Below are 16,399 nucleotides of genomic sequence, written 5' to 3'. Positions count from 1 at the left end.
CAATTTAATGTTTTTTCTCATTTCCCATTACAACTTTTTCTGTTTTTCGGGTCCATCATCAAATCTCTGTCTCTTGACGTTTATATGATCATCATTTTGTCTGTTCTGAATTTTTCCGAGACGCGTTGCGTGCGCGTCCCGGTTTATATCGACAAAGATACGACCTTGGCACTCTGCCAAACTCAAATTTTATGTTTATTTGTCGAATCTTTCAATATAAACCGCGACGCGCACGCTACGCGACTCGGAAAAACATTCAACTTTTTTTGTTGCGGACCTTACGCTTCGCACTTATGAGTCCGTTTTATGTGAAAATAATTTAAGTCTATATTCATATTCTTCGAGCGAGCATACCAATTGATAAAGTAATTTGTAAATGTTGTAATTCTATTGCTTCGGTCGGTTGCATCATTCTCTGTGTACCAGAGTTGTACGGAATGCCATTTTTCTGTTTCCGGAATCCGGAATAAGATTTTACATCTTCCGGAATCCGGAACCGGAATGACAAAAAACCCGGAAATCCGGAATTTCGGAATTCGGAATGATTCGTTAAATTTGCAAGGCCAAGTCATTTTTTCGAGTGTTTTCGATGATACATAAAGTTTAAAACTATTTTTGAGGATCAAAACCGAAAAAGAATTACTATAGATGTCTTTTAAACTCAAAACAATTTCCAAATTTCAACTTCTGAATTCCGGAAAAAGGAGACTCAAAAAACCGGAATCGGAATAAAAATTTTCATTTTCCGGAATTCCGGGATCCGGAATTTCCGGAATCCGGATTCCTGACAACTCTGCTGTGTACTATTATGTTTTCAATTGACTCCTCCCATGTTTGCAACGTTGCAGCACGGCCCTAATTCCAGATTATTTTGAGCTGGTTTTAGCATAAAAATAGCTTTTCCTGATGTTTTTTTTTTCAAAGAGACAAAAACATATTATTATTATTTTGTTCGACAAATCGTGTCGAGACCCAAACTTCTGAATTTCAGAGATTACGGTAGCTCTGAAAGATGCGATGCGGATGCGTCATTGATATTTCTGATTTTTCAAATTCAAACTTCTGACCTTTTTTCAAATGTTCTAAGACGAGTCTGTACTCGATTGTACAGTGTACACTCTCCCACTTTCGTGCCCCCTTTCACCTTATTGCACTTTATGATTCACCGTCTAGGTGAATCATCATCTATACTATACTACCCTACTTTATATACTGTTATAAGCTTCGCCTCTGTTCTTGGTATAAAAGCCCAGGGGAGAGCGTCTATTCTATCTTCTTTAATAAATATATTAAAACCACAGCCAGTTGTGTTGTTTATGTTTACTGAAAAATGACTAACGGAAAATTCTGTGTTTCGCAATCTCTCTACCGAGAGACATTACTTGACATTTTCGTCAGTCTAACCTCTCAGTTGCCCTAACGGAATGGTCAACATAAAATACTGTATATTTTTGATTTTTATTAAATACTAATGTTTATTTTTTAATCTATTATTCGACCGCCTCACGGAAATGGATGGTCCCTGTACTTTTGATTTTTATTGAATTCTCGCATGGTGATAAAGGTATGTTTGTTTCAACAGTTTTATTTTTAACTAGGAAAATCTTTTTTAAGCGTTTTAAAGTGTTTTTTAAAGCGTAAAGTGTTGAGCTTGTCTGAATTTTTCTCTAATCTTTCATTTTTTAGTAAACAATTGAAACTCACTCTCTATAATATTTATTGATTGAAGGACCAAAGGCCGCTTATACATATCAAGGTAAAAATATATATACGAAGTAAAAATACGAAACATTAAAAGTTAAAATTGTTGAGAATCAGAAAATTGTCAAAGTTATATGATGCAATATGGGATTTGAAAACAATAGATGAGGGACGTTGGGGGAAAAAGTGAGAAAGAAGGGCATTCCAACAACGCAAAGTTCTGTTAATGAGAAATTGGGAACCTATTTTAGAGGAATTCGACAGGAGAGAGCGTATATGGAAATTATGCCGACATAAATTAGATACATTAGAAAATTTTACAAAGGAAATGTTCGGAATATTTATTTCTTTGGAGACAAGGTTTTATACATGAAAGAAAGATCTAATAATAGTCTGCGCCGCTCTAGCGACTCTAAGTGACAATGGAAAAGTGAGTCAAAAAAAAGGAACGGAAACCATTCCGTTACGATCGAAATATTCTTGCGTGACGAAATGACCAGTACTTTTCTCGTTAATAACCGTCTTTGGAGATGATTTAATCATTTTTCAGTACTCTCGTCGTACTTCGAAATGGAAATTCAACAAGTTCTCAATGCCGATCAGGTGGAGGCATGTTGTCACGCATGTGTCAAAAGACTATTTGAAAAAATATCAGGTAAAGGTTTTTGAACTGGGAGAGAGATGGAAAAAAAAGATTTTGATTGTTTTTGAGATTCACACTAGTTTTTTTCTTTCTCATTTTTCTAAACTTGCAGACCTTGTGACATAGATTCGGACAAACCCCACATGTGTTCTATAAATAAGAATGATTTTTCAACATCTGATGCTGAAAATAACAACAATAATATAGGACCTCCACATATTTGAAATCTCAACAAAGCAGATATCCTAACTAGGGAATGTTCCAGACGTAATTTGGCCTTTTAAATTGGCTTATATCCTATAAGGTACTTCTGAACACGCTGATACCGAATATGTGATCCAATTTTGCAGAACCCTAGACTGAACTGAGATACATGCGTTTTAAGTCATTTCTAGTGCGAAAATCGCATTTTTCAAGAGGCTGAATATCAATTTTAGACCCTACTTTTCTATTTTTTGCTGTGTAATACGTGTGAATTGAGGTTGAAAAAGCACATTAGAAACTTTTTCTAGTAAAAACAGTTTTGAGGAAAATAATTGTATCACTTTCATTTTTGGCATTTGCACCGTCGTGATTAAACTTTTCCTGAAAACTGTTTTTACTAGAAAAAGTTTCTAATGTGCTTTTTCAATCTCAATTCACAGGTATTAGACAGAAAAAATTAGAAAAATTGAGTCTAAAATTGATTTTCAGCATCTTGAAAAATGCAGACTTGTCACGGGCCGGGCCGGGCCGAAATCAGGAAAAATTTTGGCCCGGCCAGGCTCTTTTGAAACATGTTGAGTTTTTGATTTTTTTTTGGAAATTTTAGAAAAAATGTGAATATGTATGGTAATTTAAGCATTTTTACTCTATTTTTTCGAAAAATTTCAAATAAAATTTGGTAAAAACGGGTTCCCATTTTTTGAAATCAGGAAAAATTTTGGCCCGGCCCGGCCCGGCCCAGCCCGCCGGGCCAAACTCAAGAAAAATCTCGGCCCGGCCCGGCCCGATTTTTGACAAGTCTGGAAAAATGCGATTTTTGCACTAGAAATGACTTAAAATGCATATATCTCAGTTCAATGATGCGTTCAGCAAAATTGGATTACATACTCGGAATCAGCGTGTTCAGAAGTACCTTATAGGATATGAGTCAATATGAAAGGCCAAATTACGTCTGGAACATTCCCTAGTAAGCAATATACAATTTAGAAATTCTTGAATTTTCTTGATAACATTATGGGTCTTCAGTTAGATTTTTTCAGTCAACACTTTGGGAGTATCTGACAAAACTTGCCAAACACTTCGACATGGATGCCGGGAACGCGAACAATAATTTGAAATCTCTTCTCCACTCCCAAACCGCCTATCCAACCCTCCAAGTTCAACTTTACTCTCGAATTCTGCAATCAAGAAACTATATTGTCGACGAGGAGACGGCTAATAAGATAAGAATGAATTTGGCGAGAGATTTAATGGATATGGAAATGAAACTTATTTGTGGGGTTTAAATATTTTTAAATTTATTAGGCCCAAGTGGGCGGAGCTACCTTGAAGGAGCTAACGAAAATGGTTCGTAGATTGGAAGGTCCCGAAATGTTTGCCCAGGCCTGGATAGACCTAATAAAGAAGCATGCCATTCAACATGGAGAGAATGAGTCAGTCGAGTCGCTCTCCCTACAGTTTCTCCGAAATCAAAGCGAGGACGTAAGAGAAAGTTTGACACAGAAAGCCTTCTCGAACAAATTTTTAAAACATCCTGAATCGTCGCATCCAACCGATAGTCTGGAGTAGCATTTGTCGCGGACAGGAAGACTGTATCAACGAGATAGCTAGGATATCAATAATAGCTCAAGGAGTTATTGAAATGACGGAAGAAACCCGCCGGGACACATGTGTTAACATTGCAAAATGCATAAAATAATTTATCCATATCACTCAAATGATATTTTTATCCATATCACTCAAAAAACTCCCCTCGCTTGGCCTAAAGTCATTAATCCAGTGTTGTTCTTTTAATTGTGTTCTTATAACCGCTATTATTGTGTTTTGTAAGAGAAGGGCTTCTACTGTAAAAAAAATAAACTAATAAATGGTTCTTGTAAATACTTGAGTTGTCAGCTCATCGGGCACTTCCATAAAACCACTGAACCACCCTATTTTGAATTGAGTGGAATATTACTTCCGCCTGACAAAAAAGTAGTACACGACGGACCGAGTTGAACTTTTTCTATAAAATTGACCATAGATACTTTCGACCCTGCTGATTCCAAATCTGCTAAAAAAATCTGCTATATGCTTACGTGGGCCGAGTTATGACCCGTCAAACTTGCAATTCTACAGCACAAATTTCGATAGACTATTGAAAGTTCACGTGAAAAGCTTAACCACATGAACAAATTGAAAAGTTTGACGGGTCATAACTCGATCCACGTGATCATTTAGCAGATTTCTCTTGCAGATTTGGAATCAGCAGGGTCGAAAGTATCTATGGTCAATTTTATAGAAAAAGTTCAACTCGATCCGTCGTGTACTTCCCTTGTGAAATGGGGTTAAAGAGACAGGGAAGAAGGGAGTTAATTAACAGAAAGTAAAATACGTAATAAGTATAAACTAAATTAGAATAATTTTGTGATACAAATTACATTTTAGTTTGGTGCGGGACAGGAACCTAATTCGGGGATCAGGAGACTGTCAACACTCCGGGGGGTCTGAGGCCCGGCTGCTTGCGTTATGTGAACATAACATGCAAGCTTAGCTTTCGCTTTGCGAGGTTGGTATGGTCGGACACGGTGGATTCAAATAGCTCGATCTGGATGACAATTGTTCTATTTCAGAGAGAAAATGTCATCTCCATTGAGGTGTGGCACGTGCATGACACTAATTGAAATGGCCACCCGAGTAAGCAATTTTATTTATTCTTGGTTTAAAACTAAAAATTGTTATTTTTTCAGAAAGAAACAAAAAAGGGCGCAGGTGATAGTAATGATGAAGAAGAAAAAGAGGGAGAGTTCTCCGATTTCCTGGACGATGAAGAGGTAGAAGGAGACTACAGTTTGTGATAACATGTCTTCGTAAGTGAACAATTAAAAAGTTTCTAACTTTCATCAAATTTCTTTCAGTTATGATGTGCGATTCCTCCTCTGATCCAGAAGTGTGCTTGGATGGCACAAAACTCATCTATATGATGAGCCTATGGGCAACACAGTCAAGGTGGACTCTTTGAAGGGGTAAGTATTTTCGTTTCCTGTGTAACACGGTGCGCTAGCACCGTGCCAAATCCTTCTCCCAAGAGCGCGCGGACAAGGTCCCGCCCACGGAAAGGGCTGGTATAAAAGGAGGAGGAAAGGAGAGATCGTCAGTGGGGTTGGAGTTGTGGTTGAGAGGAACCGTGATGTGAGAGAACCCTCTCTTTTTATTCTATCTCCTTTATTTATACTTCCTTTACCTTTCTTTATAATTTTATCTTACTTCTATTCTTTATACTTTTATAATTATATTTCTTATATATCTAAAACTATAATAAATACTTGTAAGGTAGATAAGATGCGTTAGCTTATGTCTTAGAGTATAAACGGGTCTAAAACTAACACGAGTAGGGGTCGTGTTACGTGGAGGTTCCCACCTTGAGAAGATACTTCTTTGAGGTACTCTTCGCTTAAGTTAAAGTATTAGTTCATAACGTAATAATCATGTGTAGGAGTAGCTTAGTGAGCTGTATATCTCTTAAGGGTATACACTGCATTGCTTATCTATCCTTGTTTTTGAGAATTCACTGCCCAAGGAAGGTGAGTAGTGTAGAATCTTGAGCATTATCAAAATATTTCTGTGCCCATAAAACCCGCCCAGGGCCAGCTTTAATAAAACGCGTAAATAAAATCATCACTCCGGGTAAACTCTTAGAGAGTATTAACTTAAGATCAGGTTATGAGAGTTTGGGCTAAGTAATAATAAAGATGATTAAATAAAAAGATGTTAAAAGGCAGGCATCAAAATTGTAGGTATTATGCATGATTAAACTCTCGCGTTATTAATTTTATACCGTAACCCATCTTGTGTAAAATACCAAACAGCTCAAAGGATTAACCAATTGTCAATCAAGAAGGACGATTGCTGGGAAAGAAAGGCGACAATCGAATATTTGCGACACCCCAGAGTGCGATTTATGGATCACAAGGGATTAGATTACACCGTAATCTGAACCGTCACCTCTTATTGTTTGCCTGATCCCCTGCTGTCTTTGTCGGCGATCGTATTCGTCATTTGTAAATCTTGAGAGCCTAGGAATGTCTAATAGAAGAGGTCATTGAGCAGCTGCTGCATACGGTAAGCCCCACCCCCCTTGGGCTGCCGGGAGGTGGAGTCTTTATCGTCAGGAACGGATCAAGGGACCTATGTGGACGCACATAGAAAGCATTTCAGAGATGCTATGGATCGAATTTTCTCCATTGTCCGATTTTCTTTTGCATTCTCACTTTGCATGTTTTCTTTCTTTGACATGTAAAGTCGCATTTAGAAAATAGTCTTGTTCCTAGGGAGTTACTCAATATTTCCCTCACTTCACTTATTACTCACTACTCACACGCAACTCAACTCACTCACTTTAGTACACTTATCTTACTCATTTTAACTCAATCAAACTAGTTTAATCACTTATTAATCAAATCAATTATCTTTTCCTAATATTTATCATCTCTACTTCACTTAATTAGTCTTTAGAATATTCTATCTTTCATTATATCAATCTTATCTTTCAAAATAATTCTAGTTGATGCAATATTATTAACATCTTTCAAAATTTAAAAAAAAAAAAAAATCACTCGTAATTATTTTAACACTCAAATAATCAAAATACACTTTGTTTATAAAAAAAAAAACTTTTTCATAACTAAGTCTAACTGTAAAAAAAACTTCCAGTCTATTTGCACTGCATGTATCACCAACTTCACCAAGTCTGTCCATTTACAACTCATTTGATCACACTTCAAAGTAATCTAGTTATGATTTCTAGAAGCAATGTCAAGAAAACATCAAGATCGTTGGAGAGGCCAACCTGCAGTGTACAGTAGCTGGAATTGGAATGATCAAGTGTATGGAAGAAATGGTTATGTTCCAACCGGAAATGGAAATTGGGAGAAACCCCATATTCCGTTTTTCGGAGATGAAATTTCCAAAGTATCCCAATCGGAGGTTTCCAACTCCGAAAGTCATCATCGTGTGCAGAAGGAAACAGAAGAAAACGTCAACAAAGAAGAGAAGAATGAGGAAGTCACACAACAAGAGATTCCAAAGGATATTCTGGAAGATGTTCAACAGATGCAAGAAGATCAACTCTAATCAACATCAACGAAAACGGAACTACAAATCACTTTGGACAGTACGGAAATCGTCATCAATACTGGAATCGTGGAAGTCAGAATGTGAAGCAGATGAAGAAAAACCATGTTGCCGCGGAAAAGCAGAAGAACAAGAAGCAAAATGGTTCAGGAAAGAATGGAAAGCTGGCAAGCCGTGAAACCGCTACGTCACAACAAGGAATGAAGAAGAAGGACAAGCCGAGCAAATCAACTACAAAAGATCAAAATGTCGAAAAATGAGGAAAATTTGGTATTTTTGTTTTAAGTTATGTTGTAGTATCATTCAAATCATTTTGCAAATATTTAAATTTCTACTGAATGTAATACTATTTTATTGTACTAGCTTTTTGTGTAAAACCAAAGTTTTCGATTATTCATCCAAATTTTCTCTTGCTCTTGCTTCTAAAAAATCACATTCTCCTTGTCTATATCAGTTGTCTAAGCTTCTTAATGTTTTTTCTCATCCTCATCTTTACCTATTCCTCTTGGATTGTTAACACCCTTTTCAGATTTTGAAACTAGTCTACGATTATTTTAACGTTTCCTTTCACTCTTTATTTTTCTATTTCGTTCTATTCATTCACAGATCGAAAACTCTCGCTTCACACCAAACCAACTGATTTCTCTATCAAATCAATCAACATCAATCGAAACCCTCCCACTTCAATTCGAATGGAATCTACATCTAAAGCCAAGTTCATCAATCGATTCAGTCTGCTATTCCAATTCAATACAACAAATCAACAACTATGCATACAAGTCAAACGATATAAGGATTTCCTAATGGAACTGATCAAGCCGTATAAGGATTTTCTGGAGCTGAACTAACATCATCAAGCATTCAAAATTTCAAATCAACATCAATCCGCACTGCTTTGCTGAAACGGACCTTTTGGATGTCGATCGAGGGCGCTCGACTCATGGAAAAGGGGGATGTAACACGGTGCGCTAGCACCGTGCCAAATCCTTCTCCCAAGAGCGCGCGGACAAGGTCCCGCCCACGGAAAGGGCTGGTATAAAAGGAGGAGGAAAGGAGAGATCGTCAGTGGGGTTGGAGTTGTGGTTGAGAGGAACCGTGATGTGAGAGAACCCTCTCTTTTTATTCTATCTCCTTTATTTATACTTCCTTTACCTTTCTTTATAATTTTATCTTACTTCTATTCTTTATACTTTTATAATTATATTTCTTATATATCTAAAACTATAATAAATACTTGTAAGGTAGATAAGATGCGTTAGCTTATGTCTTAGAGTATAAACGGGTCTAAAACTAACACGAGTAGGGGTCGTGTTACGCCTGTAAAAATATAGAAAAACCTTTTCAGAGATTTCCCAATCAAGTTTATAAAGAAAGTGGGCATCGGAGAGGAAGCGAATGGAGAAGGTTCTTGCTGAGGAAAGAGAAGAATATATAACATCGAACAAGACATTAAATTTTTGCGAATAAAGTACTGTTATAATTATGTCTGTATACTCGCCGCATTGTACCTAAAGGCCTTCAAATAGTGGAGAAATGCGTGTCTGTTTGAGTTTACAGGAGTCGGTCACTATCATCTCGGCCGCCGTGACAACCGTCAGACGGAGCCATCTCCAGAGAAAGTACCCCCCCCCCCCATCGTCCTCGATGTCTAGCCGACGTCAGAAAGTTCGAAAAAGTCCGAAAAAATCAACAAGACAACATTTTTGCGGCATATTATAGAAGTGGGAGGAGCTGAAACACATAATTTTGCCGAAAAGAGATATAAATTGTTTGCTCAGCTCAGACTTGTCACGGGCCGTGCCGGGCCAAAATCAGGAAAAATCTCGGCCCGGCCCGGCCCGGCCCGCTCGGCCCGTTTTGAAACATTTATTCAAAACATTTTTTGTTTTTCAACTTTTTTTGGAAATTTTTGGAAATTTTTGGAAATTTTTGGAAATTTTTTGAACTTTTTTGAAAAAAGTATAGTTTTCGAATGAACATTTAAAATTGAATCAAAATGTGAATATGTATGATAATTTAAGCATTTTTACTCTTTTTTTCGAAAAATTTCAAAAAAAAAATAGGTAAAAATGGGTACCCATTTTTGAATCCGGGCCGACCGGGCCGGGCCGGGCCAAGAGAAATTTCGGCCCGGCCCGGCCCGGTCAAGAAAAATCTCGGCCCGGCCCATCCCGGCCCGATTTTTGACCAGTCTGGCTCAGCTCATCCGTTCATAGATCTTGGAAACCAAAGCGAGATCGAATACAGATCCGGAATTTGTTTTCTCCGAATTAGTGCACCTATGTACAGTACCGGACAACAAGGTATCAACTTTGGCTGTTTTCAGTGGAAAATTTTTAATAAATCATATAGATTCAACGTAGAGCTCCATTTTGAAGTTGACAACTTCTTTGTACGGACACTCCCTATAGAGTTATGGTCATTTTAAGACGTCAGCTTAAAAATCGCACTATTTTGCACTAAAATTGGTCGATTTGAGGGAGAAATTACTTTGTCCATATGTAACTTTCTAGGGAGTGCACGTACGAAAATGTTGTCAACTACAAAAATGAAGTTCTACCCTTGATATGTATGATCTATTAAAAATTTTCTTGGTGTGACAATCAGAATTACTACGGTACACTCTCAAAGTTGGCCATTTTCTACTGAAAACAGCCAAAGTTGATACCTTTTTGTCCGGTACTGTATTTGTGTTTTCCTATTGTGCCTCTTTATTACCGATCGGATGCATACCTTGTGACCTTCCCAGATCTTTCCTAATTACCTAGCCGTCTACTGTTTGTTCATACGCCGTCCGTCAATCGATATTCGAGGTCCCATCACACAGCCTGTATACCTCTTAATTCATTCCTATCCTTCAGTGATGTCCACTCCGTTTCCACTGCTCAATCTGCCTTCCACATCTCTTCTCAATGTAATTCAATTCATGGAATTTAGTGATTTGTAAGTTACTTGTTCCGTTATGTATGTCCCAAGCTGCCCAACGTTTCTCGATTCCTCCAATTTTTTAAAAATTATTTGAAAATCTCAATGTGGATATACAGGAACCTTGGATTCTTTTTATTTGTGATTTTAATGACTACGACTTCAATCATTTTTGGGCACGAATTTCGATATTTTATACAAATTTTCTCCAACCGGATAAAAGTTCAGTAGGCACGCTTCCTACAACCGCTGCTAATAAACATCTTCAAAATCGGGCAGTCCTAGCTTGGTTTATTGTAACATTCTAATTTCAGTGTCATCCTCTCGTTCCTCTCCAAACGAGCTAAACAATCAGTGGAGTTGAATAGCATAAAGTGTGACTATATCTGTTTCAACATAAAGGATTCGGTCATAATCTGTATGGCAATTGACAAAAAGCGAATCAAGTGGGTATTCGAAGACAGGAAACGAAACAAAAGGAGTAAGAAACCTGTTCCACTGCCAGACAACGTGACGTTGGAAATCGAAAAAGAAGGAAAATGGAGCAAGAGATGGAGCATGAAGAAACTGAGTGTCAGAAAGTGGATTACTCATTTCAAGACATTATTTCAATTGACTGAATTTACAATTTGCCTCTGTTCTAATTGCCACGTATTCGATATGGAAGACGTCAGAAACACGTTTCCAGAAGTGAAGACACTCCACATCTGGAGTGATTCTGTTCCAGATATTGATTTTCTTGTGAGAAGTTTCCCTACTAGAAACCTCGACCTAGAGGGATGCTTTGAGATGCTGAGACATCGTCGTCAAGTATTGATTCAAAACTTTGATGAACTGGTCATCTTCCCAGGTAGTATAAGACCGACTCCGATCGATTTGGATGACTTGTTGCTCATTAATGGTAAGAGGATAATTGTACACGACACGAAATTAACGGAGAAAGATTTGAATCGATTCATCAAACTGTGGATAAAGGGGAGTAATCCTCGAATGGAGGAATTGATTCTCCGTATTCTGTTGAGAGAAGAAGAGCTTGATATTGAGAATATTTTGAAAGGAATCAGTTGCCACCAAATGAATGTTAAAAAACCTATCACATTCAAAGCAACATCCGGAAGACCCGTATCATTTAGTGGAGTAATCGATTATGTTGTTAGATTCGATGGAACGAAAGCATCCATTGAATTAAGTTTTGATGAGGACTCGAACTCGGACACACTCGAAATGCGTGTCTGGCATTCGCATTGTTTTCAATCTGCGCAATAAGTTGGTTCAGCTCTCCTAATCAGATACGGCAGCACGATGATTCAATCGTAACCTATGCAAACGCGCTTTGTAGAGACTACATTTTGATAATATTATTTGACGCCTAAATTTCTCTTTTTAATATTTTTTGTTCTTTCAAAAAATTGGCCTTTCTCGATTATTATTTCCATACTTGTCAACGGGCCGGCTCGTAATTCGCGTCAAAATGAATATTATGAGCTGAAAGATATACCAAAATGTAGATCTCGACGAGTTCTATGTCCGTGACCTACTACGGACCGGATGACTATTCGTTAATATGTCGCGGGCCGGGCTAGAATGGCTTTTTTGGCAATTTTCGCGTTTTTCGGCACTTCTTCCCGGCCCGCGACATATTAACGAATAGTCATTCGGTCCGTAGTAGGTCACGGACATAGAACTCGTCGAGATCTACATTTTGGTATATTTTTCAGCTCATAATATTCATTTTGACGCGAGTTACGAGCCGGCCCGTGTCGGCCCGTTTCGGCCCGTTGACAAGTATGATTATTTCTATTTCTTGTCAAAGTATTTCAGTTTGAACAAAAAAATTTAGTTAAGCGATTTTTCTCAAAAGAGCGCGTTTGCATAGGTTCACTTTGAATTATAATTATAATTATCGTGCGGCAAGCCTCGGTCTGATGACTTCAATACACGATATGATTATGAATCCACTTGAATTCATTATTTTTCTCCATAATCATTTTCCGCACAAGATCGATCAATTTGGCCGTAGATTACAACTTTTAGTACTAACAGCGGGGTCCCTTTTTCTCGCGAATCCTTCTACTCTTCATTACCAAATTTTTACGGCTGGTTGCCATTCCAATTTCTAATAAAACACAGTTTCCGACCTACTTCTAACATCACTTCTGCGTCCCGACCTTCTCATTATTTTGCCCTCGACCTCCACGGCAGCATTGTTCCGCTCCTCAATCTCATTTCTATACTTATTTTTCCCTCTTTTTCTACTTTTCACAATTTCTCTATTTATTCCTTCAAATCTTACTAAGCATTCTTTTCTCACCATTTCGCTTTCTCCTATCGTTTCTTCTTCTCCAGTTCCAAATTTTCCTCAAAAAAACACCCTGCACTACAGGAATCTAAACATTTATGGTTACAACCTTTTTGGCATTTTGAAGTGATGTGGAATCTCAAGTTTGAACACGTGATTGATACCTTTCTTTCCCAGAAAATTGATAAAAACCAATGAAAAATGTAAAACCAAATGATATTTAAAATAATAAACTGATGAAAATTGGTAAAACTTGTGTTTTTTTTCATTTCTGGCTCTCACATCTAAATATTTTTTCCTGTCTGCAAGTTTGTTAAAAAAAGTTAAGTTGTCCACATGTTCTATGTTTGTTCAGATGTTTTTGTGTCTGTCTGTGTATCCGTGACTACCAACGTCCCAATGTCCACCTCCCAATGGAACGTATTTTGTCGAATATTTTGAGAGATGAATCCGTATTTTCCGTCAATTTCCAGTCTTTGGAATGGGAATTTTCTGGAAAATTATGTTTTTATACAACTTTTGAGTACTTTAAATAGTAATTTAAATATTTTATACTTCACTTCATCTAGAGAAATAGGCTCCTATATATTTTTTCATCCAAATTTTACAAAATAGTTTCCTCCCTAAAAACATGAGAACAGAAAGACGCCCTGAAAAGCAAATATGGGAAGGGGAGAACAGTGACCACATTTCTTATCATTGAATACTCAGTCAACACTTTCGCTCTGGGTTAAATTCTTATCGAGACCAAGAAGAAAAAGTGTGAGCTTGCGAGGGGGTAGAATTCTCTTTTTCTGAAAAAAAAAAATCGAAAAAGGATATGAACTTGGAACTTCCAAGTTGGAAGCCATGTACAAAACATGTGTATGTCAATAATGAAAAATGAGGATGTTATAACACAGAAAAAAGAAATCTTCAGAATAAACTATCGATAGTGATTCAAATAACAATAGTTAGGTCTCAAATTGTTCAACTGCGTATGTCTAACAATAAGCATCATGTCCGACACATGGAGTTCACGATTTCGTTTTCTTGAAAAATAGAAAAAAATTTTTTTAACTGACACCAAGATCTTTCTAATTTAGTAGTTTTGTGATTTCAAGAGTTGTAACTGATGATGCCTTGCGTATATGTACGAACTTGCTACAAAATCGGAAAATTCGCGCGGCGAAGATTGATGTTTATACTTTTAGATTATGGTGCGGCCAAAGTAGCTACAAGGACAAATCTGCGGCGGCCAAAGTTGATTTGTAGATTTGCAGGTTTTGCAGGTTTCGCAGTTGAAAAATTAAGGATGAGAAATAACGCATAACTGCTAACCTGCAAATCAACAAATCAACTTTGGCCACCGCAGAGTTGTCGTTTTTGCTGTTTTGTAGCAACTTTGGACGCACCATTAGCAATTATACGGTATTGCTCACCCTTAGTTTAATCAATCACACCCCCCTCCTCTTCCAGTTCATGACGCTCTGATCAAAACAACTAACACAAAAGGAAAACAACTAACACAAAAGTGGGCGGAGTCTTCTCTATTTCAAAATTGGGGGAAAGGTCTCGACTGGAATATGTAGAACGTTCTCGAGCGACGGAGCAAATTGTATAAAAGGAAAGGGGAGAGTCAGCCAAGGAGACACCACTTTTCTTTTTTGGTTTGTTTTTTTTATTCACTTTCCAAGCTTTTTTCAAATATTCTATGACCAGTCGGTTGACGCAACCTACGACTGCTCAACCACATTCTCTACACCACCCTTCTCAGTTTTAGAGCGCCCGCGGCTCTTCTTAAATGGTTCAAACAATTGAAGTCACAGAACTCTGTCTTATTTCTGGATCGTATATAACCTTTTTTCTTGTTGGTAGTCTTTGTTAGCGCAGTCGGTTTTGATAGAGCACAATTTTAAAGTCGATCCATTTGTGATAAAAATTCACAAATTTTCTCATTGACTCTTTCTATCCTGATGGTATTAGGAGTTCAGCAAGTGTGGTTTTTCATTTCACCAACCGGAACTTTATTCTTATTTTCATTTTTTTAACTCTTACAGAATAACCAGTCGGTTCACGTCGCCTAACGGCGACTAAACCTCCTTCTAAACACCACCCTTCTAAGTGTTGCAGTGGATCGTAATTAATCCGAAAACAGACGACACATTCGGAATCCTTTACTTAGATTTTTATTTTTATTAGAAACATGTTAAAGCATGAACATATTTTTAAACGAAAAATTACGAAAAAAGCGGAAAGGAAGCAGTAAAAACAAAAAATTAGAAAAATCAAATAGGAAAAGGGAACAATTTAAAGAAGGACTTCTTTGTATACGACGTTGTTGACGACTCCAGATGGTGATTGAACGCGTATTCCTTCTCTGGTTGTTGTCCTGGACAGAGCAACATAAAGTTGCCCGTGACTGAAAATGGGCTCATCCAGACGAAGGCCAATCTTGTCGAATGTTTGACCCTGGCTCTTATTGATTGTCATAGCAAATGAAAGACGGAGAGGAAACTGCAATCTGCTCATTGTAAATGGTAGATTCTTCTCGTAGTTGAGCTTGATCCTTGGGATGAGCACCGTCTGTCCTTGTCGAGCTCCACTGACAAACTTGCATTGAAGAACTCGATCCCCCATTTCCACCACAACGAATCTCGTGCCATTGCAGAGAGAGTTTTTGACGTCGAGATTCCGAAGGAGCATGACGATTGCACCTTTCTGAAACAGGAAAATTTAAATTTAATATTTTTTCAGTAATGAAATACCTTCAAGCAAAGTTCGTGCGGAGGCATTCCTGAAGGCGTCATCTTATTGAGAAACTCTGTAGTGAAGTGCATACTGTCCCTAATCTCTGGTTTTCCATCCTTGTTAGAGATTTCATCAAGCGAATAATAACTTCTGAGTACTCCTGGCATCTTATCCAGCACTGAGTTATTCATCTCCAGTGCTTCCTTGTTTCGTGGTGTCAGAATGGCAACTTTTGCCAATTTTTCCACGTCTCCACTTTCCAGAAGATCTCCGAAAACCTCCTCTGCCAAATCTCCAGTTGATTCAAGTCCTTCGAGAATCTGCATCTCTCCAGTCACAGGATCGCCCATTTTTCCATCACCAATCTCCAGAAGTCGTTTCTTCCAATCGAGAGCGTCTCCTGTGAGTCTCATATTGGTCGTGAGGTGGTAGATCTGGAAATCTTTCCAAAGAAGTGACCGACTGATGCAATTGGCAATTTGCTCATCCGCTCCACCTCTTTCAATGACAGGTAAGACCTGTCTGAAGTCATCGCCCAAAACGACAACTTTTCCACCAAATGGGAGATCGAGTCCGGTGACTTCTCTCATAAATCTGTCGACTGTCTCCATAGAAGCCTTTGGGGACATTGGAGCCTCGTCCCACAATACGAACTCGCATTCCAAAAGCCATCTAGCCAGATCGGATCGCAGATTGATTCGGCACGTTTTGCATCCATTGTTGATGTCAAGTTTCATGATTGAAGCCACAGTTCTGCCGTTCGGAAGAAGAGCTGCCGCGATACC

At 37.9% G+C, this 16,399-nt stretch overlaps 2 protein-coding genes across 2 annotated transcripts; both read left to right on the top strand.

Moving 5' to 3' along the window:
* Window positions 1-7,339: 7,339 nt before the first annotated feature.
* GCK72_008623 (uncharacterized protein) lies at window positions 7,340-7,660 on the top strand (the record flags this gene model as incomplete). Its single annotated transcript, XM_053726926.1, has 1 exon — window positions 7,340-7,660. The coding sequence occupies one exon, from the start codon at window positions 7,340-7,342 to the stop codon at window positions 7,658-7,660; it is 321 nt and encodes a 106-aa protein (XP_053586503.1).
* Window positions 7,661-10,523: 2,863 nt separating this feature from the next.
* GCK72_008622 (uncharacterized protein) lies at window positions 10,524-11,851 on the top strand (the record flags this gene model as incomplete). The annotated part of the gene is made up of 2 exons (XM_053726925.1): window positions 10,524-10,603; window positions 10,900-11,851. 2 exons carry the CDS (start codon window positions 10,524-10,526, stop codon window positions 11,849-11,851), a joined length of 1,032 nt encoding a protein of 343 aa, XP_053586502.1.
* Window positions 11,852-16,399: the final 4,548 nt, after the last annotated feature.

Source organism: Caenorhabditis remanei, chromosome III (genome assembly GCF_010183535.1).
Source record: "Caenorhabditis remanei strain PX506 chromosome III, whole genome shotgun sequence".
NCBI classification, from domain to species: domain Eukaryota; kingdom Metazoa; phylum Nematoda; class Chromadorea; order Rhabditida; family Rhabditidae; genus Caenorhabditis; species Caenorhabditis remanei.
The sequence above is the reverse complement of the archived record's forward strand: the minus strand, read 5'-3'. Positions and strand labels throughout refer to the sequence as shown.